At 40.1% G+C, this 27,499-nt stretch overlaps 1 protein-coding gene across 1 annotated transcript in view; it reads right to left on the bottom strand.

Moving 5' to 3' along the window:
* PRKAA1 (protein kinase AMP-activated catalytic subunit alpha 1) overlaps window positions 1-27,499 on the bottom strand; it is a 144,695-nt gene that overhangs the window by 90,117 nt on the left and 27,079 nt on the right. The window contains exon 2 of the mRNA XM_053701233.1: window positions 13,211-13,352. Coding sequence (XP_053557208.1) covers window positions 13,211-13,352 — 142 coding nt within the window. The remainder of the gene's footprint in view (window positions 1-13,210; window positions 13,353-27,499) is intronic.

A 27,499-nucleotide genomic window follows, 5' to 3' on the forward strand; every position in this document is an offset into this window, starting at 1 on the left:
AGATTGGTTAGTTCTCTAATTTGTTTGGAACAACCTCAGTTCTGTGGATTTAGGGAGCCTCAGTTGCTTCCGCCTCTTTATGAAATCCCAGACAAACTATGATTAGATCAGGGATGACCTCTCATGACTCCTTTTTTACACCGAAGATAGTTCTTAATGCCTTTAGCTGTATGTTTAGAGTCACTCATGCCGCAGAATATTGTGGCCATTCAGATGCCTCCCTGATGGCATTGCATGATGGATAAGCATCTTCCTGTTCTCAGCATTGAGTAGACCATTACTTCTGACGAAATACCGAACTTCATTTACAGAAATGCAGCTCCAAACTTGCAAGGAACCTCAACCATGCTTCACTGTTGCCTGCATTCTTGTAAGACTCTCCTTCAAACAAACCGCCTTCTGTTACAGCCAAATATTTAAAATGTTGACTCATTAGTGCACCGGCCCATATCTAGTGGGAGTGGCAAATTCTCTTCAAGATTATCATCATTGTTATTTGTAGAGCGTCAGTTCTGCAGCGCTATAAAACAGAGGCATGATGATATGCAAGGGAACATTTAGGAAACAAGTGGGTAATGGGCCCTGCCAAGAGTTGCACTGTTAGTAAATGACCTTCATGAGAGCTGATTTACTAACACATGGGCTTGTATGCTTACATGGATAACAAAGGAGGGGTCACCCTGGGAGGTTCCCAGTTGGTTTGTTTGAAAGTATGCATTTTGTGGGTGCGTGTGTGTGGGTGCGATAAAAACAAAAACAAAAAATTAATCCAGAAAGGAATATTTTGTTTCCTTACGCAACAAATTGGACCTTTGTCTAATTTGTGAAATCTGGATAAAAAAGTGAAATCTTGTTTAACTTAGTTTCTCCCCTCTATTTAGTTTCTCCCCTTTATTTATTTTTTTTCAGGTCCAGGCAGCTCCTTTTGTTTTCCTAGAGTCTTGCAGGGCCCTGGGTAGCGAGTTCAGTAGTTTGTTCTTCTTTCATTTAACGTTGAGTATGTAAGGTTATACTGTATGAACGCAATGCCCATTTGTTATATCTGTAATAAGCATGCACTATTTACAGTTTGTCATATATCCCATTGATATTGTAATACAAAACTTCACACAATGTATTGTCTTTTGGAATATTCAATAAAACTACATTTATGTTTACCTGATAAAATTATTTTCTTTCAGGATGGCGAGCTCCAGCTTTGACATGTGGGATTGAATTCCCTCCACCAGGAGGTGGCAAATAACCATAGCTTTTAATCCCTCCCACCTCACTATACTACTCAGATTAACCCTTTGAGTGCCAAGCTGGATTTGAGTTTTTTTTTTTTGTTTTTTTTTTTAAATATTTTTTTTTTACTTCTTAAATTTTATTTCCCCAGATCCAAGACCAACACTGTTGGAAAGGTTAGGCAATTACCTTTTCAACGGTGGGTCTTGGGTGTCTGTAGCGGCTTAGATGCCTGAGATACAGGCTTCTAAGCAGCATGCCCCCATTTCCCTATATTGTTCATTGTAAATTTTACATAAATTTAGTGACGTCATCATGCCATTGGTCATGACTTCACAACGCGAAACGTGGTGATGCCTGTCACTATATAGGTCAGATCACCGGGGTGGGAGTCAGTGGGAGCCCCCAGATTGCCCTCAAGGTGGGTGAGTACTGACGACGACTAATCCATTAGCATCTGACTGGGACAATTTGCGATGGTTCAGAGCAGTCGTTCGTACTCGAAGGGTTAAAGGGACTCTTAAGGGATAGGAAAGTCAAAATTTGCATGATTCAGACAGAGCATGTAATTTTAAGACTTTTTAATTCACTTCTATTTTCAAATTTACTTAGTTCTCTTTGTATCCCTTGCTGAAAGAGAACATGCACATATCCTCACTAGTAGGAGCTAGCTGCTAATTGGTTCCTGCAAACATTTGTCTCTTGTGATTGGCTAACTAGATGTGCTCAGCTAGAACAACAAAATAATTAAGTAAATGAGATAATAGAAGCAAATTGGAAAGTTGTATGTTCTATCCAAATCATGAAAGAAAATGTCGGGGTTTCCTTTAAGTTAAAATTAAAATCTTTCAAGATTCATATGGAGCATGCAGTTTAACAACTTTCCAATTTACTTTGATATAAAAAAAAATTGCACAATCTTACATTTACACTTTGAGTCATCAGCTCCTCCTGAGCATGTGCAAGAATTCACAGAATATATGTATATGCATTTGTGATTGGCTGATGGCTGTCACGATACAAGAGGAGTGGAAATAGACAACTTTGAACTTAATGAGTAAGATTTTTTTTCTTACAGACTAAGTGCTATTGTATTTTCTTTTTATTATGCATTTGTTGATTATGCAAATATACTGTATTTACTGGTCCTTTAACATATAGCAGAGAAAAGATAGGAAAGAAAGCAGGGGATGAAAAGATCCAAATAAAGCTGCCGGCAACAACTACAATTTGGCGGGTTCTCGTTGACTCTCACCATCTTGAAAGAAAAGGATTTATAAGTTTCCTTTCATATGATGGCGAGAGTCCACAAGTCTTGATGTGTGGGAATTTATACCCAAGCTGTGGAGTTCCCAACAAGGAAAGGTTGGGACAAGAATAAAGCAGTTCCTAATTGCCTGACACTGAGGTTTGAAGGACTTTCCTGCCAAACTTGCTTCCGAAGAAGCAAAAAAAAAAAAAACCAAAAAAGTAAAATATTTGGAAAATGTATGAAAGGAAGACCAGGTTGTGGTTTTGCAAATCTGTGCCAAAAAGAAGCATCATTTCAGAAGACCTGAATAAACGGATCCCTTGGTAGTCAGTAAATAAAAATGTAAGGCTCTAATCTTTTCTAGGTTATCAAGGAGTCTCACTTTAAAAAAAAAAAAAACCCTAAAGGAAACCACCATTTCTGGTGTGTAATCTTTTGAGAAGCAAAATCGAAAGAGCTGAAATTTGACTCTGAAAGGAATAGGTGATAAACCCTTATCTAATCATAGAATAATTCTAGGAATTCCAAAGAATGCCCTCTAAATCTGCAAAATTCACGCCAGGAAAAATATACCTCCGATATTTTAAGATACACTTTCATAGTTTTCATTTTTTAGCAAGAAAGTTACAGTGTATCAGAGAAAACTTCTGTACATCAACATTAATTGGTCAACCTCCAAGCCACAAAAAAAAAAAAAAAAAACATAATTTATGCTTACCTGATAAATTTATTTCTCTTGTAGTGTAGTCAGTCCACGGGTCATCCATTACTTATGGAATATATCTCTTCCTAACAGGAAGCTGCAAGAGGATCACCCAAGCAGAGCTGCTATATAGCTCCTCCCCTCACATGTCATATTCAGTCATTCGACCAAAACCAGACGAGAAAGGAGAAACCATAGGGTGCAGTGGTGACTGGAGTTTAATTAAAATTTAGGTCTGCCTTAAAGACAGGGCGGGCCGTGGACTGACTACACTACAAGAGAAATAAATTTATCAGGTAAGCATAAATTATGTTTTCTCTTGTTAAGTGTAGTCAGTCCACGGGTCATCCATTACTTATGGAATACCAATACCAAAGCTAAAGTACACGGATGAAGGGAGGGACAAGGCAGGAACATTAAACAGAAGGAACCACTGCCTGAAGTACCTTTCTCCCAAAAATAGCCTCCGACGAAGCAAAAGTGTCAAATTTGTAAAATTTTGAAAAAGTGTGAAGTGAAGACCAAGTTGCAGCCTTGCAAATCTGTTCAACAGAGGCCTCATTTTTAAAGGCCCAGGTGGAAGCCACAGCTCTAGTAGAATGAGCTGTAATCCTTTCAGGAGGCTGCTGTCCAGCAGTCTCATAGGCTAAACGTATTATGCTACGAAGCCAAAAAGAGAGAGGTAGCCGAAGCCTTTTGACCTCTTCTCTGTCCAGAGTAAACGACAAACAGGGAAGAAGTTTGACGAAAATCTTTAGTTGCCTGCAAATAGAACTTCAGGGCACGGACTACGTCCAGATTATGCAAAAGTCGTTCCTTCTTTGAAGAAGGATTAGGACACAGTGATGGAACAACAATCTCTTGATTGATATTCCTGTTAGTAACTACCTTAGGTAAGAACCCAGGTTTAGTACGCAGAACTACCTTGTCTGAATGAAAAATCAGATAAGGAGAATCACAATGTAAGGCAGATAACTCAGAGACTCTTCGAGCCGAGGAAATAGCCATCAAAAACAGAACCTTCCAGGATAACAGCTTGATATCAATGGAATGAAGGGGTTCAAATGGAACGCCTTGAAGAACGTTAAGAACTAAGTTTAAGCTCCACGGTGGAGCAACGGTCTTAAACACAGGCTTAATCCTAGCTAAAGCCTGACAAAAAGCCTGAACGTCTGGAACTTCAGCCAGACGTTTGTGTAGAATAGACAGAGCAGAAATCTGTCCCTTTAATGAACTAGCAGATAAGCCCTTTTCTAAACAGTCTTGTAGAAAGGACAATATCCTAGGAATCCTAACCTTACTCCATGAGTAACTCTTGGATTCGCACCAATATAAATATTTACGCCATATCTTATGGTAAATTTTTCTGGTAACAGGCTTCCTAGCCTGTATTAAGGTATCAATAACCGACTCCGAGAAGCCACGCTTTGATAGAATCAAGCGTTCAATCTCCATGCAGTCAGCCTCAGAGAAATTAGATTTGGATGGTTGAAAGGACCCTGAATTAGAAGGTCCTGTCTCAGAGGCAGAGACCACGGTGGACAGGACGACATGTCCACTAGGTCTGCATACCAGGTCCTGCGTGGCCACGCAGGCGCTATCAGAATCACCGAAGCTCTCTCCTGTTTGATCTTGGCAATCAAACGAGGAAGCATCGGAAATGGTGGAAACACATAAGCCATGTTGAAGACCCAAGGGGCTGTCAGAGCATCTATCAGCACCGCTCCCGGGTCCCTGGACCTGGATCCGTAACAAGGAAGTTTGGCGTTCTGGCGAGACGTCATGAGATCCAGATCTGGTTTGCCCCAACGATGAATCAGTTGAGCAAAAACCTCCGGATGAAAAGTCTGGCGACTTAGAAAATCCGCCTCCCAGTTCTCCATGCCTGGGATGTAAATCGCTGACAGGTGGCAAGAGTGAGACTCTGCCCAGCAAATTATCTTTGAAACTTCCAACATCGCTAGGGAACTTCTGGTTCCCCCTTGATGGTTGATGTAAGCCACAGTCGTGATGTTGTCCGACTGAAATCTGATGAACCTCAGGGTTGCTAACTGAGGCCAAGCTAGGAGAGCATTGAATATTGCTCTTAATTCCAGAATATTTATTGGGAGGAGTTTCTCCTCCTGAGTCCATAGTCCCTGAGCCTTCAGGGAGTTCCAGATTGCTCCCCAGCCTAGAAGGCTGGCGTCTGTTGTTACAATCGTCCAATCTGGCCTGCGAAAGGTCATCCCCTTGGACAGATGTGGCCGAGAAAGCCACCATAGAAGAGAATCTCTGGTCTCTTGATCCAGATTTAGTAGGGGGGACAAATCTGAGTAATCCCCGTTCCACTGACTTAGCATGCACAATTGCAGCGGTCTGAGATGTAGGCGGGCAAATGGAACTATGTCCATTGCCGCTACCATTAAGCCGATTACTTCCATGCACTGAGCTACTGACGGGTGTGAAATGTAATGAAGGACACGGCAAGCATTTAGAAGCTTTGATAACCTGGCCTCTGTCAGGTAAATTTTCATCTCTACAGAATCTATAAGAGTCCCTAGAAAGGGAACCCTTGTAAGTGGTAATAGAGAACTCTTTTCCACGTTCACCTCCCACCCATGCGACCTCAGAAATGCCAGAACTATCTCTGTATGAGACTTGGCAGTTTGAAAACTTGACGCTTGAATCAGAATGTCGTCTAGGTACGGAGTCACCGCTATGCCTCGCGGTCTTAGTACCGCCAGAAGTGAGCCCAGAACTTTTGTAAAGATTCTTGGAGCCGTAGCTAATCCGAAGGGAAGAGCTACAAACTGGTAATGCCTGTCTAGGAAGGCAAATCTTAGGTACCGATAATGATCCTTGTGAATCGGTATGTGAAGGTAGGCATCCTTTAAGTCCACTGTGGTCATGTATTGACCCTCTTGGATCATGGGAAGGATGGTACGAATAGTTTACATTTTGAATGATGGAACTCTTAGGAATTTGTTTAGGATTTTTAAGTCCAAGATTGGTCTGAAGGTTCCCTCTTTCTTGGGAACCACAAATAGATTTGAATAGAATCCTTGCCCGTGTTCCGTCCGCGAAACTGGGTGGATCACCCCCATTAGTAAGAGGTCTTGTACACAGCGTAGAAATGCCTCTTTCTTTATTTGGTTTGCTGATAACCTTGAAAGATGAAATCTCCCTCGTGGAGAAGTTTTGAAGTCCAGTAGATATCCCTGAGATATTATCTCCAACGCCCAGGGATCCTGGACATCTCTTGCCCAAGCCTGGGCGAAGAGAGAAAGTCTGCCCCCCACTAGATCCGTTTCCGGATAGGGGGCCCGCTCTTCATGCTGTCTTAGGGGCAGCAGCAGGTTTCTTGGCCTGCTTGCCCTTGTTCCAGGACTGGTTAACTTTCCAGCCCTGCCTGTAACGAGCAACAGCTCCTTCCTGTTTTGGAGCGGAGGAAGTTGGTGCTGCTCCTGCCTTGAAGTTACGAAAGGCACGAAAATTAGACTGTTTGGCCTTTGATTTTGCCCTGAGGTAGAGCATGGCCCTTACCTCCCGTAATGTCAGCTATAATTTCTTTCAAGCCAGGCCCGAATAAGGTCTGCCCTTTGAAAGGAATATTAAGCAATTTTGATTTAGAAGTCACGTCAGCTGACCAGGATTTAAGCCATAGCGCTCTGCGCGCTTGGATGGCGAATACGGAGTTCTTAGCCGTAAGTTTGGTTAAATGTACAACGGCATCAGAAACAAATGCGTTAGCTAGCTTAAGTGCTTTAAGCTTGTTCATAATTTCATCCAATGGAGCAGTGCGAATGGCCTCTTCCAGAGACTCAAACCAGAATGCCGCCGCAGCAGTGACAGGCGCAATGCATGCAAGGGGCTGTAAGATAAAACCTTGTTGAACAAACATCTTCTTAAGGTAACCCTCTAATTTCTTATCCATTGGATCTGAAAAAGCACAACTATCCTCCACCGGGATAGTGGTACGCTTAGCTAAAGTAGAAACTGCTCCCTCCACCTTAGGGACCGTCTGCCATAAGTCTCGTGTGGCGTCTATAGGAAACATTTTCCTAAATATGGGAGGAGGGGAAAAAGGCACACCAGGTCTATCCCACTCCTTGCTAATAATCTCTGTAAGCCTTTTAGGTATAGGAAACACGTCAGTACACACCGGTACCGCATAGTATCTATCCAACCTACATAATTTTTCTGGAATTGCAACCGTGTTACAATCATTCAGAGCCGCTAATACCTCCCCTAGCAATATACGGAGGTTCTCAAGCTTAAATTTAAAATTAGAAATCTCTGAACCCAGTCTCCCTGGATCAGATCCGTCACCCACAGAATGAAGCTCTCCGTCTTCATGTTCTGCAAACTGTGACGCAGTATCTGACATGGCTCTCACCTCATCCGCGCGCTCTGTCCTTAACCCAGAGCTATCGCGCTTGCCTCTTAATTCTGGCAATTTAGATAATACTTCTGTCATAACAGTAGCCATGTCTTGCAAAGTGATTTTTAAGGGCCTCCCTGATGTACTTGGCGCCACAAAATCACGCACCTCCTGAGCGGGAGGCGAAGGTACTGACACGTGAGGAGAGTTAGTCGGCATAACTTCCCCCTCGTTGTCTGGTGATAATTTCTTTGCATGTAAAGATTGACTTTTATTTAAAGTAACATCAATGCCATTAGTACACAAATTTCTATTGGGCTCCACATTGGCCTTTAAACATAGTGAACAAAGAGATTCATCTGAGTCAGACATGTTTAAACAGACTAGCAATGAGACTAGCAAGCTTGGAAATACTTTTCTAAATAAATTTACAAGTAATATAAAAAACGCTACTGTGCCTTTAAGAAGCACAAAAAGCTGTCACAGTTGAAATAACAATGAACCAAAATAGTTATAGCAACCAATTTTTCACAATAAATGTATTAAGTTAGCAAAGGATTGCGCCCACCAGCAAATGGATGATTAACCCCTTAATACAAAAAAAACGGATAACAATTTAATAATTAACGTTTTTCTCACAGTCAAAACACACTGTCACAGCTCTGCTGTGACTGATTACCTCCCTCAAAATGAATTTTGAAGACCCCTGAGCTCTCTAGAGACGATCTGGATCATGGAGGATGAAGTAGACAGATTGTGACTGAATTTTTACAGCGCAAAAAAGCGCTAAAATAGGCCCCTCCCACTCATATTACAACAGTGGGGAAGCTCAGATAACTGTTTCTATGCAGAAAACAAAGATGGCCATGTGGTAAAAATCATGCCCCAATAAGTTTTAACACCAAGTACCTCACAAAAAACGATTAACATGCCAGTAAACGTTTTAAACATACATTTTAAAAGTTATGAAGTGTTATTAATAAGCCTGCTACCAGTCGCTTTCACTGCAGTTAAGGCTCATACATTATTTCAGTATTAACAGTATTTTCAGAGTCAATTCCATTCCTTAGAAAAATACATTCAGTGTACACACACTCATCAGCCTAATAATACCAGTCGCTATCACTGCATTTAAGGCTGAACTTACGTTACATTGGTATCAGCAGTATTTTCTCAGTCAATTCCATTCCTCAGAAAAATAATTTACTGCACATACCTCATTTGCAGGGGGCCCTGCATGCTATTCCCCTTTTCTGAAGTTACCTCACTCCTCAGATGAGAACAGCCAGTGGATCTTAGTTACGTCTGCTAAGATCATAGAAAACGCAGGCAGATTCTTCTTCTAATGCTGCCTGAGAACAAACAGCACACTCCGGTGCCATTTAAAATAAACTTTTGATTGAAGAAATAAACTAAGTTAAAAAACACCACAGACCTCTCACAGCGACCTATCTTTAGTTAGGCTGCAAGAGAATGACTGAATATGACATGTGAGGGGAGGAGCTATATAGCAGCTCTGCTTGGGTGATCCTCTTGCAGCTCCCTGTTAGGAAGAGATATATTCCATAAGTAATGGATGACCTGTGGACTGACTACACTTAACAAGAGAAATTAAAAAAAAAATTGAGATTTCAGAGCCGAGTAAAATAGTGGACCTCAAGAGAAAAGGTCCTGGAAATGTGATGAGTCAGGTAGAACTTTGCATCAGAAACAGGTCTGCATAAAAGATTTAGTGGGACCACGCTGGAGCCAACAGAATAACTGAAGCATTCCCCAGGATGGCTCTCTGCAATACTCAGTAGTAGAACAAAAACAGAGTAATAATTATGCTAGGAGAAAATGCACAAGCTCGCTAAAGCTTTTATCAATTGAGTGAGCAGAATTCTTGATCTGGCACAGAATACCTGAAGTCTGAGATTGAGGCAAGAAACCATCAAAAACATTTGAGGAGACCCCACCTGGGTACATGATTATTAAAGCCCCTCGGTAGAGAAAAGCATTCCCCTGGGTGTAGGGATTGTCAATTGAAATTAATCTGCTTCCCAATCTGTTACTCCTGTAATAAATCGCTGAAATGATTGAGAGAACGAAAATAGGAGACGACAAGACTAGGGAGGCCTAAGAAATGCTTGGAAAATCAAAATGGATAATATGTAACCTTGCCTCCTGAGGATACCAAACTCCTTGCATTCTCTTAGTTCTCCAAATTGCACCTCAGCCCAAAAAAGACAGGCATCTATTAATACAGTAGCCCATGATGAATGAAGGAAAACCCCAAAAAGGCCCAGAACTGAATCTATTACCCCCTAGGATAGAGATTGTATAATAGAGGATCTAAAACAGTCCATTAAATTGAAATATGGTTGAAGGGGGCACAATAGGGACATACTTTGTTGCTGCTACAAAAGGATCAAATCTGCAGAGCTATAATATTAAAAAAAAAATTAATGCAGTCCATATGTTCCTAAAAAAAAATTTAGACCATCAAGGCGGCCCTGGACGAAGTAATTGTGATGCCAGGCATATAATAGTAAAATAAATATAAAAACCTATAATACAGTATACATGTCGTGATATAAGTATGCTTCAAATTGCAGAGAGCGGTGGTGTAGTAGTTGTAGCATTCTGTAATCCCCCCACCACCCTGAAAATACAGTACTGTGAAGTGCATTATAGCTCCCAAACCCCTTATTCAATGCAAGGATACTACAGTATCCCATATACTACGTATATAGTATGGTGTTTACACAATGTCTAAATCACATATCATCCTATTTCACAGAATTTATCATGGACGCTAAGTGATACATACCTGTACTTATGCGTATTGATATACTGTGTACGATGTTATACATTAATAGTTCTCTCTATACAGTATAGAAATACATACACCTGAGCCAGTATTACATTGTGTGCAAAACTGTCACATGCATTCACTTGGAGAACACCACTGCACACTGTACTAGCTAACCAGAGTTACAATAGATAAGGAACATAGGCACTATGTGGATGTGTTTTGGAGCATACCTTCAAGGTTTGCAAAGTAGGGCCCAATAAAGCAAAGCAGAATAAATGTCAACTGACAAAACGTAAATGGATTAACAGAAGTACTTTGCATATGAATATATAAGTATTTAAAAAAAAAATTTTTACTTCAGCTCCATGGTGCACAGAACAGTAAACAAAAGTTGGTTACAGAATAAACCATCTAAACAGCTTATATACTAGAAATTAGATATCTTCTGTATATGGACTGTGTCTACATACACATGTGCATTCATTATTAACCCCTTAATGACCACAATGTACCCTATATGTCACTGGTCGTTATGGGTTTTTTCAGGACATAATAGCACAAGTCTAGCAAGAACACGCTATTAATTCCCTCCCTCCAGCAGGCTTTGTGGAATAGAGCAGTCTCAACGCTGGTGGCAAGACCGCGATATAAAACAATCAAGTCCCAAAAAAAGGCCAGCGACATACAGGGTACGTCGCTGGTCCTTAAGGGGTTAAATTGCGTGCACCTACACTCATGCATTCAGAGATGCATTGTGAGCGCTGCTGCATAGGAAATTAAGCCTGTATTATAAGAGGCTAACTGTATTACATACACTTGATCTATAAAATCTGGATTTGCCTGAGCACTGCTATACAACATGATCCCTCAGATAGGATGTGTGATGCTTAAGCACAGACAAAAGGGACGGAGATTGAGAGAGATACACTAACTTATCTTTATGAACCAACAACTATTTAAAAAAAAAAAAAAAAAAACACACACACAACCACCCCAAGGAGAGGGGGGGGGGGGGAAAGGCCTCAGAAGCTCTATTAGAAATAGGGAAACTCAGTCCCTCCAGGATGCAGTGCTGCGGTAATGAAATAAATAAAAAGCTACAGACAGGAAAAACAAATGGCGGGAAGAACTGAGTGACTTTGCATTCTAGTCAGAGGGATAATGAAAAAAAAAAAAAGGAAATGTGCGTGTGTGTGCCTCATAATAGCACCCTCTAAAAATTGAGCTGAGGTTTTAGTTCCCTGCAGTAAGTGCTGTAAAAGCGACAAGCGGCTAAAAGAATAAACAAATAAAATTACAAATGACAAAAAGGGTCTACAAAAGTGGTTCATAAAAATAACAGAGTCCATAATCTCAAAAACCAGAGTATGTCAGTGAAAAATAAACCCATATACCTTTAAGGTTTAGACATTAAAGGGACAGTCTACCATAGAAATGTTATTGTTTTAAAAGATAGATAATCCCTTTATTACCTATTCCCCAGTTTTGCATAACCAACAGTTATATTAATATACTTTTTACCTCTGATTACCTTGTATCTAGGAACCTTCTTCCAGCCCCCTGATCACATGACTGTTTATTATCTATTGTCTTAAATTTAGCATTGCTTTGTGCTAAATCTTAAAGGGTCAGTAAACCTTAAAATTAATGTTATATAATTCTGCACATAGTGCAGAATTATATAACATTATATTAGCCAAACTTTATAAACACATAATATTCCCTTTTCATTTTTAACAAAAAACGCTGTTTTACAGACTCGCTCTCTGCGCTCTGCTGAGCGGGTCTGCTTTTTTTACACAGCGCATCGGGCCAGCTGTATAGTCACAGCCCGGTCCGACCGCGCCATAACATTAAGTGCAGCTCGCTCCTGCTGTCAGACCCGCTCAGCAGAGTACAGAGAGCGGGTCTGTAAAACAGCGTTTTTTGTTAAAAATGAAAAGGGAATATTATGTGTTTATAAAGTTTGGCTAATATAATGTTATATAATTCTGCACTATGTGCAGAATTATATAACATTTTAAGGTTTACTGTCCCTTTAAATAACCCACTGTGCCTGAACACAGTGTTATCTATATGGCCCACGTGTACTTTCTGACTCTGTGTTGAAAAGAGATTTAAAAAGCAAATAAGAGGCAGCCCTCAAAGGCTTATAAACCTACCTATGTTTAGTTTAAACTAAGAATACCAAGAGAAAAAAAAGCAAATTTGATGATAAAAGTAAATTGGAAAGTTTATTAAAATTAAAAGTCCTATCTGAATAATGAAAGTTTAATTTAAACTAGACTGTCCCTTTAACCCCTTGTGCACTGCATAATTGTGTGAGATAACAGTCCTCTGACTATGCTTTAACATGTACCTACAAAAAGCCTGTGGGCTATTAGAGGGCAGTGCACTTACCTGAGGAAGCCCCCACTCCACTGATTTAAGCAGCAATTGTGAAGACCTGTATCCAGTAGAGGGCCAATCTAGTGCTGTGAATGTAACCTCAGATAAGATAGGAGTACACGATGATCCCACAGGAGGAGGCCAAAAGACAAGTTCATGAGACACCTGAGGGGGCTTATGGCTGAAATCCCAAGGAAATACTGCACCTATAACCAAGTACTCCAATACCCCATAATCCAGGAGTCAGCAAACCAGAGGAGTAATGGGTCTCACATAGGTCTGAGCTACCCTGTCAATGTAGAAACTGGAACACCTCTAATCTTTACCTTCCTCCTGAAGGCAGGAATTCTTTGCCTCCTACTAGTGGCAGGAATTCAATCCCACACGTCAAGGCTTGTGAACTCATATGGAAGAAAAAGTAAACTAAATAATATACGTGTCAACTGTGCTCATCCGAAAACAGGCGGATGTTATACTTACAACTTAATTATATGAGGATGTCTAAATAGCTTGAGATTCTGGATCTCTCTTCGAATTTTTCCCACTACATCAAGGCTGCGAATCTTCTGTCTGTTCAAAATCTTTACAGCAACTTTGTGTCCAGTTAGTTCATGTTTACCAACTGTCAAAAAATAGAAAATTGAAATAGTTAGCCTAATTGCCCTTTATGAACATTTCTTCACCTACTGCAATTAAAATATAATGTTCATTCAGAATCTGCAGTCACCACACACACACACCACTCAGTATAGCCAGGTTGCAGCCACAGCAAGTAGTTACACAACTAACGGAAAAAAATGCAACAAAGCACTTTAACATTACTAAAACCTGCTGGGCCAAAAAAAAAAAAAAACACTTATCTGAGACAGGGATCTACTATACATTCCCCAACCTTGTCTATATTTATAGGGTTGAGTATGCAGCAACTACACAACTTGGAGTTCACCCTATGCAAAAGCAGAACATACAGATACTCTATATTTACCTATATTAAAATGCTATATTCATCCACACATACACAGCTTTCACAAATGACGGTAGATCTTCAAAGTTTTTTTTTATAGTAATGTTGTATGACTTATGCCTTTTTGGATACATAGAGGAAAATGAAAGTATAAGGGTCTGCCTTAGCTCTATCCAACATTTTGAGGCAAAGAAGACAATGCTCTACATAAAGTCTGGACTCTACTGTACACTTCTATCCGTTCTTTAACTAAAAAGTTTCAAATATAAATAAACTACCTGCTATTGAGTCTGGTAAGGAACATTGGCTGAAGGCATATCTTGAAACAATATATAGCCTATAAAAATCTAAGCTAGTCATGCCATTGTCTTGGTACGTGTTAATGCAAGTGTCATTTTGGCACATACATAAACAAACCCATGAGAATAAGTATCCCACGTTATTTACCTAAAAGGGGCACCATAAGCTAATAAAGCGCTACTGTCCCAGACACCGACAGCAGTGCTACATACTAAATAAAAAAAAATAAAAAATAAAAACACACAAAGAGGAAACCAAGGAAGACAAATTAAAAACAGTTAACAGGATCTATTTTCAATTATATAAACAGTAACAACAATTAAGTATTACAGATTTAGACATGTTTAAACTAAGTTTTATGTCTTTTTAATAAATCATTAATGCCTGGGCAACAACTACAAATAAGTGACTGAATTTGTCAAGTTTTGTGAGCACCCACACTAACTTGAAAGTAAATGGCTGAATATATTGAGAGTTTATTTTTTAATTAAACAATGCATACATTAATTGATCAGCTGTTCAAAAACTAAGATAGGTATTTTTTTAGGCATCCATATAAGATAATATCTCTCACACAGATATTTTGAAAAGCACTTTTTTGTCCAAGAGGGTAAAGGAAGGCATCAGGTCTCTGTGTCAAACCATCTTTCCTTAAAAAAAACAAAAATGTGAAGACCACCACAATCTTTAGTACCTTTTTTTCTGTTCTTTTCGTGTATTCTGTTAACCTCTGCACCAGTTAGTCATATCACTGATCTTGCTGATCAGTCTGTGAGGCACAAAGTGCAGCATTGGTCTGATAGCCGTGCTTCTCCACACGCTCTCACTACAGTCCTGAGCAATGCCGGCTGTAAGAGCACTTTACACACTACCCAGGTCTTGTGTAGCTCACTGCTCTACTCGCTCTTTATTGCCTGGAGCATGATGCCGTGTCAGCATCAAGTTAGAGACAGTATGGAGAATACCACCAGGCACATACTGCACTAAAGCTTTGAAAATCCATCTTACATTTGTCACTGATCTCTTTATCTGGGAAGGCTTCACATGCAGCATGGTCTTGCATATTGCAGTGCTCCTCTTCCTCATTGTTGCCCCGATTATTGGATTGGGGGGGGGGGGGTGGGTTGTGTGCATCTTACTTGTTCCCAGTTGGTATAGTCAACGCTTTGTGTGGTTTTTATGGCTTCAAGATTGTTATAGCAGTGAATATTCTGTGTATTACTGGCTTCCAGAGGGTTAAATAGTGATGCATGTGTGTATTACTAGATCTCACTGGGTTAAATTAGTTGTGTGTTGCTGGGCCATAAGGGATTCAATTCATTTTCTGGTTACTGGTGGTAGACAGGGCCTAAAATGAGCCCCTCTGCTGTCAGTAATAACTGTAGTTGGCCAGACAGAATCAGCAAATAGTTGAATCATTAATTTACGTATACATATAAGATTAGGGGGGGGGGGGTTATGTTAACCAGACATTTATAAAATGCCATACATATGTACCCTGCACACAAAAACCCAGAGAACTCAAAATGGGCTGGCTCCCAGATGTATTTGTGTACTTGTTTTATGCTTCTATAAAACAGGATCTTTAGCAATATCTTCATATCCCCTCTATGTTCTTGAGTTTATTGCTTTTTTAAAAAAAACAAAAAAAAACACACCCCAAAATGTTTCTTTCACGATTCAGATAGAACATACAATTTTATAACAACTTTCTAATTTACTTCTATTATCAAATTCTTTGTTTTCTTGTTATCTTTTGTTTTAAAGCAGGAAGGTAAGCTCAGGAGTGTGCACGTGTCTGCAGCACTATATGGTAGCAGTTTTGCAACCATGTTATACATTAGCAAGAGCACTAGATGGCAGCGCTATTTCCAGTCATGTTATGCTCCAGACATGTGCACGCTACCTGTCTAGATATCTCTTCAGCAAAGGATAACCTGAGAATAACGCAAATGTGATAAAGTAAATCAGAAACTTTATTTTTTTAAACTGTATTCTCTATCTGAATTATAAAAGAAAAATGTTTAAAGAAATAGAATTTAATGCCAATGCAAATTAAAATTGTACTTTCATGATTCAGATACAGCATACAACTTTAAACAACTTTCCAATTTACTTTTATTCAATTTTCATTATTCTCTTAGTATCCTTTGTTGAAGGAGCAGCAATGCACTACTGGGAGCTAGCTGAAAACATTGGGTGAGCCAATGACAAGAGGCATATATGTGTGGTCACTAATCAGCAGCTAGCACCCAGTAGTGCATTTCTGCTCCTAAGCCGATCTAGGTTTGCTTTTCAATAAGGACTACCAAAAGATTGAAGCAAACAAGATAATCAATTAGTAATATTTGGAAAGGTGTTTAAAAACAGAATTTATGTTTACCTGATAAATTTCTTTCTCCAACGGTGTGTCCGGTCCACGGCGTCATCCTTACTTGTGGGATATTCTCTTCCCCAACAGGAAATGGCAAAGAGCCCAGCAAAGCTGGTCACATGATCCCTCCTAGGCTCCGCCTACCCCAGTCATTCGACCGACGTTAAGGAGGAATATTTGCATAGGAGAAACCATATGGTACCGTGGTGACTGTAGTTAAAGAAAATAAAATATCAGACCTGATTAAAAAAACCAGGGCGGGCCGTGGACCGGACACACCGTTGGAGAAAGAAATTTATCAGGTAAACATAAATTCTGTTTTCTCCAACATAGGTGTGTCCGGTCCACGGCGTCATCCTTACTTGTGGGAACCAATACCAAAGCTTTAGGACACGGATGAAGGGAGGGAGCAAATCAGGTCACCTAAATGGAAGGCACCACGGCCTGCAAAACCTTTCTCCCAAAAATAGCCTCAGAAGAAGCAAAAGTATCAAACTTGTAAAATTTGGTAAAAGTGTGCAGTGAAGACCAAGTCGCTGCCCTACATATCTGATCAACAGAAGCCTCGTTCTTGAAGGCCCATGTGGAAGCCACAGCCCTAGTGGAATGAGCTGTGATTCTTTCGGGAGGCTGCCGTCCGGCAGTCTCGTAAGCCAATCTGATGATGCTTTTAATCCAAAGAGAGAGAGAGGTAGAAGTTGCTTTTTGACCTCTCCTTTTACCTGAATAAACAACAAACAAGGAAGATGTTTGTCTAAAATCCTTTGTAGCATCTAAATAGAATTTTAGAGCGCGAACAACATCCAAATTGTGCAACAAACGTTCCTTCTTTGAAACTGGTTTTGGACACAGAGAAGGTACGATAATCTCCTGGTTAATGTTTTTGTTAGAAACAACTTTTGGAAGAAAACCAGGTTTAGTACGTAAAACCACCTTATCTGCATGGAACACCAGATAAGGAGGAGAACACTGCAGAGCAGATAATTCTGAGACTCTTCTAGCAGAAGAAATCGCAACTAAAAACAAAACTTTCCAAGATAATAACTTAATATCAACGGAATGTAAGGGTTCAAACGGAACCCCCTGAAGAACTGAAAGAACTAAATTGAGACTCCAAGGAGGAGTCAAAGGTTTGTAAACAGGCTTGATTCTAACCAGAGCCTGAACAAAGGCTTGAACATCTGGCACAGCTGCCAGCTTTTTGTGAAGTAATACCGACAAGGCAGAAATCTGTCCCTTCAGGGAACTAGCAGATAATCCTTTGTCCAATCCTTCTTGAAGGAAGGATAGAATCCTAGGAACCTTAACCTTGTCCCAAGGGAATCCTTTAGATTCACACCAACAGATATATTTTTTCCAAATTTTGTGGTAAATCTTTCTAGTCACAGGCTTTCTGGCCTGAACAAGAGTATCGATAACAGAATCTGAGAATCCTCGCTTCGATAAAATCAAGCGTTCAATCTCCAAGCAGTCAGCTGGAGTGAAACCAGATTCGGATGTTCGAACGGACCCTGAACAAGAAGGTCTCGTCTCAAAGGTAGCTTCCAAGGTGGAGCCGATGACATATTCACCAGATCTGCATACCAAGTCCTGCGTGGCCACGCAGGAGCTATCAAGATCACCGACGCCCTCTCCTGCTTGATCCTGGCTATCAGCCTGGGGATGAGAGGAAATGGCGGGAACACATAAGCTAGTTTGAAGGTCCAAGGTGCTACTAGTGCATCCACTAGAGCCGCCTTGGGATCCCTGGATCTGGCCCCGTAGCAAGGAACTTTGAAGTTCTGACGAGAGGCCATCAGATCCATGTCTGGAATGCCCCACAGGTGAGTGACTTGGGCAAAGATTTCCGGATGGAGTTCCCACTCCCCCGGATGCAATGTCTGCCGACTCAGAAAATCCGCTTCCCAATTTTCCACTCCTGGGATGTGGATAGCAGACAGGTGGCAGGAGTGAGACTCCGCCCAAAGAATAATTTTGGTTACTTCTTCCATCGCTAGGGAACTTCTTGTTCCCCCCTGATGGTTGATGTATGCAACAGTCGTCATGTTGTCTGATTGAAACCGTATGAACCTGGTCCTCGCAAGCTGGGGCCAGGCCTGGAGAGCATTGAATATCGCTCTCAGTTCCAGAATATTTATCGGTAGAAGAGATTCTTCCCGAGACCAAAGACCCTGAGCTTTCAGGGATCCCCAGACCGCGCCCCAGCCTATCAGACTGGCGTCGGTCGTGACAATGACCCACTCTGGTCTGTGGAACATCATCCCTTGAGACAGATTGTCCAGGGACAGCCACCAACGGAGTGAGTCTCTGGTCCTCTGATTTACTTGTATCTTCGGAGACAAGTCTGTATAGTCCCCATTCCACTGACTGAGCATGCACAGTTGTAATGGTCTTAGATGAATGCGCGCAAAAGGAACTATGTCCATCGCCGCCACCATCAAACCGATCACTTCCATGCACTGAGCTATGGAAGGAAGAGGAACGGAATGAAGTATCCGACAAGAGTCCAGAAGCTTTGTTTTTCTGGCCTCTGTTAGAAAGATCCTCATTTCTAAGGAGTCTATAATTGTTCCCAAGAAGGGAACCCTTGTTGACGGGGATAGAGAACTCTTTTCCACGTTCACTTTCCAGCCGTGAGATCTGAGAAAGGCCAGTACAATGTCCGTGTGAGCCTTTGCTTGAGGAAGGGACGACGCTTGAATCAGAATGTCGTCCAGGTAAGGTACTACTGCAATGCCCCTTGGTCTTAGCACCGCTAGAAGGGACCCTAGTACCTTTGTGAAAATCCTTGGAGCAGTGGCTAATCCGAAAGGAAGCGCCACGAACTGGTAATGTTTGTCCAGGAATGCAAACCTTAGGAACCGATGATGTTCCTTGTGGATAGGAATATGTAGATACGCATCCTTTAAATCCACCGTGGTCATGAATTGACCTTCCTGGATGGAAGGAAGGATAGTTCGAATGGTTTCCATCTTGAACGATGGGACCTTGAGAAATTTGTTTAAGATCTTGAGATCTAGGATTGGTCTGAACGTTCCCTCTTTTTTGGGAACTATGAACAGATTGGAGTAGAACCCCATCCCTTGTTCTCTTAATGGAACAGGATGAATCACTCCCATGTTTAACAGGTCTTCTACACAATGTAAGAACGCCTGTCTTTTTATGTGGTCTGAAGACAACTGAGACCTGTGGAACCTCCCCCTTGGGGGAAGTCCCTTGAATTCCAGAAGATAACCCTGGGAGACTATTTCTAGCGCCCAAGGATCCAGAACATCTCTTGCCCAAGCCTGAGCGAAGAGAGAGAGTCTGCCCCCCACCAGATCCGGTCCCGGATCGGGGGCCAATATTTCATGCTGTCTTGGTAGCAGTGGCAGGTTTCTTGGCCTGCTTTCCCTTGTTCCAGCCTTGCATTGGTCTCCAAGCTGGCTTGGCCTGAGAAGTATTACCCTCTTGCTTAGAGGACGTAGCACCTTGGGCTGGTCCGTTTTTACGAAAGGGACGAAAATTAGGTCTATTTTTTGCCTTGAAAGGCCGATCCTGAGGAAGGGCGTGGCCCTTACCCCCAGTGATATCAGAGATAATCTCTTTCAAGTCAGGACCAAACAACGTTTTCCCCTTGAAAGGAATGTTTAGTAGCTTGTTCTTGGAAGACGCATCAGCCGACCAAGATTTCAACCAAAGCGCTCTGCGCGCCACAATAGCAAACCCAGAGTTCTTAGCCGCTAACTTAGCCAATTGCAAAGAGGCGTCTAGAGTGAAAGAATTAGCCAATTTGAGAGCATTGATTCTGTCCATAATCTCCTCATAAGGAGGAGAGTCACTATCGAGCACCTTAAGCAGTTCATCAAACCAGAAATATGCGGCAGTAGTGACAGGGACAATGCATGAAATGGGTTGTAGAAGGTAGCCCTGCTGAACAAACATCTTTTTAAGCAAACCTTCTAATTTTTTATCCATAGGATCTTTGAAAGCACAACTATCCTCTATTGGAATAGTGGTGCGTTTGTTTAAAGTAGAAACCGCTCCCTCGACCTTGGGGACTGACTGCCATAAGTCCTTTCTGGGGTCGACCATAGGAAACAATTTTTTAAATATGGGGGGAGGGACGAAAGGAATACCGGGCCTTTCCCATTCTTTATTAACAATGTCCGCCACCCGCTTGGGTATAGGAAAAGCTTCTGGGAGCCCCGGCACCTCTAGGAACTTGTCCATTTTACATAGTTTCTCTGGGATGACTAAATTTTCACAATCATCCAGAGTGGATAATACCTCCTTAAGCAAAATGCGGAGATGTTCCAATTTAAATTTAAATGTAATCACATCAGATTCAGCCTGCTGAGAAATGTTCCCTAAATCAGTAATTTCTCCCTCAGACAAAACCTCCCTGGCCCCCTCAGATTGGGTTAGGGGCCCTTCAGAGATATTAATATCAGCGTCGTCATGCTCTTCAGTAACTAAAACAGAGCAGCCACGCTTACGCTGACAAGGGTTCATTTTGGCTAAAATGTTTTTGACAGAATTATCCATTACAGCCGTTAATTGTTGCATAGTAAGGAGTATTGGCGCGCTAGATGTACTAGGGGCCTCCTGAGTGGGCAAGACTCGTGTAGACGAAGGAGGGAATGATGCAGTACCATGCTTACTCCCCTCACTTGAGGAATCATCTTGGGCATCATTGTCATTATCACATAAATCACATTTATTTAAATGAATAGGAATTCTGGCTTCCCCACATTCAGAACACAGTCTATCTGGTAGTTCAGACATGTTAAACAGGCATAAACTTGATCAGAAAGTACAAAAAACGTTTTAAAATAAAACCGTTACTGTCACTTTAAATTTTAAACTGAACACACTTTATTACTGCAATTGCGAAAAAACATGAAGGAATTGTTCAAAATTCACCAAATTTTCACCACAGCGTCTTAAAGCCTTGAAAATATTGCACACCAATTTTGGAAGCTTTAACCCTTAAAATAACGGAACCGGAGCCGTTTTAAGCTTTAAACCCCTTTACAGTCCCTGGTATCTGCTTTGCTGAGACCCAACCAAACCCAAAGGGGAATACGATACCAAATGACGCCTTCAGAAGTCTTTTATAAGTATCAGAGCTCCTCTCACATGCGACTGCATGCCATGCCTCTCAAAAACAAGTGCGCAACACCGGCGCGAAAATGAGACTCTGCCTATGCTTGGGGAAAGCCCCTAAAGAATAAGGTGTCTAAAACAGTGCCTGCCGATATTATTATATCAAAATACCCAGATAAAATGATTCCTCAGGGCTAAATATGTGTTAATAATCAATCGATTTAGCCCAGAAAAAGTCTACAGTTTAAATAAGCCCTTGTGAAGCCCTTATTTACAATCGTAATAAACATGGCTTACCGGATCCCATAGGGAAAATGACAGCTTCCAGCATTACATCGTCTTGTTAGAATGTGTCATACCTCAAGCAGCAAGAGACTGCAAACTGTTCCCCCAACTGAAGTTAATTGCTCTCAACAGTCCTGTGTGGAACAGCCATGGATTTTAGTTACGGTTGCTAAAATCATTTTCCTCATACAAACAGAATTCTTCATCTCTTTTCTGTTTCTGAGTAAATAGTACGTACCAGCACTATTTGAAAATAACAAACTCTTGATTGAATAATGAAAAACTACAGTTAAACACTAAAAAACTCTAAGCCATCTCCGTGGAGATGTTGCCTGTACAACGGCAAAGAGAATGACTGGGGTAGGCGGAGCCTAGGAGGGATCATGTGACCAGCTTTGCTGGGCTCTTTGCCATTTCCTGTTGGGGAAGAGAATATCCCACAAGTAAGGATGACGCCGTGGACCGGACACACCTATGTTGGAGAAATGTTATGCTCTACCTGAATCATTAAATAAATTTAGGGGGTTCCATGTTCCTTTAAAATTAGTTTTAAAGTAGTTTCAATTTCTAGATTATTAAAAGGGACAGTTAATCCAAAAACTCATTTGTTCCCAATTAACCATTTTACCTGCTGGAGTATAAAATATGGTTTACAAATAGCTCCTTAGCCTTTATATTAGCATTTGAAATAGCCGATTTAGCCTATAGTATTCCTAACTATACTGAAAGGTATAGGCTATTGAGAAACTATGTAAACACAGCCATCAGAGGAAATTGCACTCACAGTGTGAGGTGGAAGAGATAGGGCTCAATTTATCTATTCTATGGCCGACAGGGACATGCATATTTGCCCGGCTTCTCTTGTGGTCAGAAATCTGTTGCCTGCATTAACCATTGCACACAAGCGCTCCTGTATAACCCCGCCCCCTGCCTACACACAGCCAATCACATGCAGGCGGGAGATGTCTATTGCCCCAGTCTGAAAAAAATGGGGAGAATGAAATTCTCCACTTAAGAGGTGGAGAACAGCACAGGAAGCAGAGGTCTGATGACCGCTGCCTGATAAATCCTGACTGCAGGTTCTCTTGTACAAACCTGCAGTCAAAGTTTAGACAAGAGCTTGATAAAATATAGCCCATAAAGCTAAAAAAAAAATTAAAAAAAAAAATTATTTTGATGGGCTGTGATTTCAAAGAGCAAGTTCAGCCATTTCTTTTGCATTATCTCATAGATTTTATAAGCTACAGCTGATTTAACAAGTCATGGGAACACTTTCAGAGTAAAACTATTTTACAATGAACTGTCCCTTTAATTGGTTTTTATTTCACAGATTTACTTGTTTGTAACAGTCTTTATGAAAAGGTTGAATCTGTATCCTTAAACTTTCTAGATCCTGTCTGCTATATTTGATTAATTGAATATCCACAGTAAATTTCTAAATACTCAAGCAATGCATTTTGCTAATCAGTTAAAAGGAAGGTCAATTTTGATGAATTAGTGCCCGGTTTTTAATTATCCTATTAAAAACAAAGGCACTTTAATTCATCAAAATTTATATTTCACTCCTTTTCTTCAATAAATTACCTTTTAATCCCGACAGCCGCAAGCCCTCTTCGCGGGTTCAAAATGACAAATCCGGCTTCCTACAATCACGGCGTTGCATCAGGCCATTATCCCCCGAGGGGGAAAGCAGGATTCGTCATTTCAGACTAAATAAGAAGCTTCCGACGGCCGGGGGGGGGAAATCGCTGGAGCGGCTTTCAGGATTAAAAAAAGTTTTTGAAGGAAAAAAAAAAAAAAAAAAAAAAAAAAGAGTGAAAAGTCAATTTTGATGAATTAAAGTGTCCTTGTTTTTAATAGGTTTATTAAAAACCGGGCACTAATTCATCGAAATTGACCTTCACTTTAATTGTATACCTCTTACATAAATAATTGGTTATATAATTAGTTCATCTTTAAAACTTTTGGAAATAAAAAATAAAATAAATATGAGCAGTAGACTTTAGTACAAAGATTTGTGGAGTTCTAAAACTGAACACTTCAAGTTACACCAACTACCATGATTCCCCTACATTGGAGGAGGACTGTGAGAAGAAGAATGGCATAATGCAGTTTGTCTGTACATTAAGAAGTTACTCACATTCATCAAGTGCCTTCAAACCCATCAATAATACTGATAGGGATATATCACCACCACCGGCTTAAAAATAATATACTTCAAATCAAGAATGTACTATTGATCTCTTTTTTTTTTTATTTTTTTTTTTAAAAGAATCTGTGGAAACATCAAAATAATACACCTCATACAATTATTTGAAATTCAATGTTTAAACCTGAACACAATTCTTAAAAAAAAAAAAAAAAAAAAAAAAACGGACATTAAACACTAAATAAATGCTAGATAGAATGATGCAGTCAAAGAAAAGATTAGTCTGAGAATAATATTTAGGATGTATTTTTTTTTAAGTTTCATTAGTTTAAATAGTGACAAAATAAGTGTAATGTTTTAAATGTCTAAAAATAATGGGAGCTGCCATGTTGTAACTTAAGTTACTTTCTCTGCTGTGGCCAATTAGGGACAGTTATAAACTGAGTGTGCAGCCTAGGACTACGTGTTCTGTACTTCCATTTTCTAACAGGAATGGAAATGCTCACAATTTCAGAATAGAATTACAAGAAAAGGGGGACAAAATAATGAAATTATATTATACAATTTAATTTATATTACCATCAAAAAATGTTTAATGGCCCTTAAAAATTTGGTACATTACTGGAACCAGAGTGCGACTAAAAATGCTGAAGAATTTTTTTTTTTTTTTAAATGCAGTTTTCCCATCTTTTAGTTGTGAAAATGATTAGCCAAACCTAAAACAAAAAAATCCACCACACCAGTCTTTAAATTTAACATTCACTGCAGATAGATTGTTGGTGCTTTTTCCAAGAGAGAAAATGTGAGGTATGTATGTATGTATGTATGTATGTATGTATGTATGTATGTATGTATGTATATATATATACACTCACACATATACACACACACACATACAGAATTATTAGTCATGTTGTATTTTTGAGGATTAATTTTATTATTGAACAACAACAACCATGTTCTCAATGAACCCAAAAAACTCATTAATATCAAAGCTGAATATTTTTGGAAGTAGTTTCCAGTTTGTTTTTAGTTTTAGCTATTTTAGGGGGATATCTGTGTGTGCAGGTGACTATTACTGTGCATAATTATTAGGCAACTTAACAAAAAACAAATATATACCCATTTCAATTATTTATTTTTACCAGTGAAACCAATATAACATCTCAACATTCACAAATATACATTTCTGACATTCAAAAACAAAACAAAAACAAATCAGTGACCAATATAGCCACCTTTCTTTGCAAGGACACTCAAAAGCCTGCCATCCATGGATTCTGTCAGTGTTTTGATCTGTTCACCATCAACATTGCGTGCAGCAGCAACCACAGCCTCCCAGACACTGTTCAGAGAGGTGTACTGTTTTCCCTCCTTGTAAATCTCACATTTGATGATGGACCACAGGTTCTCAATGGGGTTCAGATCAGGTGAACAAGGAGGCCATGTCATTAGATTTTCTTCTTTTATACCCTTTCTTGCCAGCCATGCTGTGGAGTACTTGGACGCGTGTGATGGAGCATTGTCCTGCATGAAAATCATGTTTTTCTTGAAGGATGCAGACTTCTTCCTGTACCACTGCTTGAAGAAGGTGTCTTCCAGAAACTGGCAGTAGGACTGGGAGTTGAGCTTGACTCCATCCTCAACCCGAAAAGGCCCCACAAGCTCATCTTTGATGATACCAGCCCAAACCAGTACTCCACCTCCACCTTGCTGGCGTCTGAGTCAGACTGGAGCCCTTTACCAATCCAGCCACGGGCCCATCCATCTGGCCCATCAAGACTCACTCTCATTTCATCAGTCCATAAAACCTTAGAAAAATCAGTCTTGAGATATTTCTTGGCCCAGTCTTGACGTTTCAGCTTGTGTGTCTTGTTCAGTGGTGGTCGTCTTTCAGCCTCTCTTACCTTGGCCATGTCTCTGAGTATTGCACACCTTGTGCTTTTGGGCACTCCAGTGATGTTGCAGCTCTGAAATATGGCCAAACTAGTGGCAAGTGGCATCTTGGCAGCTGCACGCTTGACTTTTCTCAGTTCATGGGCAGTTATTTTGCGCCTTGGTTTTTCCACACGCTTCTTGCGACCCTGTTGACTATTTTGAATGAAACGCTTGACTGTTCGATGATCACGCTTCAGAAGCTTTGCAATTGAAAAAGGAATTGAAACGTGTTGCTCAGTTGAACTATATTAATATTGAACATTGGTCACTATGAATTTGAATTTTAAAACAACTTTTTGCAGCTTTTTTGTAGTTTTTATCCACCTTTCACAGGTGTATCCTGTTTGGCGCCTTGATTTTTACATCACTCTGGGCTACTCTCTGTAGTGAGCTGGTGTTAAGGCTGTGAGAAGAGCCTGTGTGGATCCTATACACACTGGGACACCTGTGTTTGATGAGAATCGGGCGCGGCGCTGATCTTTCAGTACCTATGTGTAAGTACTGATATTTGTTTGTTGTATAAACTATATACACCAATTTCAAGTGGACGCTTCTGTCTCCCACCTAGACGCTGCTCAGGACCAGCAGATTTTTCTTGCTTATCATCGTGCTTTTGTAGAAAGCTTGGGAAGGACATCGTATGGGACTTTCCTTTTGGGACTAATTACAAAGTTTCCATCTGAGTCCTTAAAACTTACACTTTATTTTGTGATCATATTTGTCCTTTTATCAATTTATGTGGTATTAATTTAGATGTGTTATTAATTTAGATGTGTTTTATAAGTTAGGGCCGGTCACTATCAATTGTATTAAATAAATAAATGTTAGATTCATAATTTTAGAAAGAGTATTTTCAAATTGTTTATTTCATGTTTTTAAGCATTATAAAATACAATATATATTTTAATCATATGTGGTTTGTTTCACGTTTGTATTCACCACTAATTTAATTGAAGTATATGGGAATTAATTTTAACCCTTTGGTGTGAGGACCTATAAAAAACCTCTCTGCATTTGAATATATTAAATTTTTGCACATGGTCAAACATACAGAATTCTGAGTTTATTTTAAACCCCCCCTTTTTAATTGTTTACTTTAGCATCCACTTTGCGCACTTATATTTTGTATTATATTTAAATTTTAAGAGTGCTGCATCCCTATGCAAGATATCTCACTATTTTTGACTTTTCTGAGCCTGTCAAGTCCTTCTTTTGACCCATTTTGCCAAAGGAAAGGAAGTTGCCTAATAATTATGCACACCTGATATAGGGTGTTGGTCATTAGACCACACCCCTTCTCATTACAGAGATGCACATCACCTAATATGCTTAATTGGTAGTAGGCTTTCGAGCCTATACAGCTTGGAGTAAGACAACATGCATAAAGAGGATGATGTGGTCAAAATACTCATTTGCCTAATAATTCTGCACTGTGTGTATATGTGTGTGTATATATGTGTATATGTGTGTGTATATATGTGTATATATGTGTATATGTGTGTGTATATATGTGTATATGTGTGTGTGTGTGTGTGTGTATATATGTGTATATGTGTGTGTGTGTGTGTGTGTATATATGTGTATATGTGTGTGTGTGTGTGTGTGTATATATGTGTATATGTGTGTGTGTGTGTGTGTGTATATATGTGTATATGTGTGTGTGTGTGTGTG

This window comes from Bombina bombina, chromosome 2 (genome assembly GCF_027579735.1).
Source record: "Bombina bombina isolate aBomBom1 chromosome 2, aBomBom1.pri, whole genome shotgun sequence".
Taxonomy (NCBI): Eukaryota; Metazoa; Chordata; class Amphibia; order Anura; family Bombinatoridae; genus Bombina; species Bombina bombina.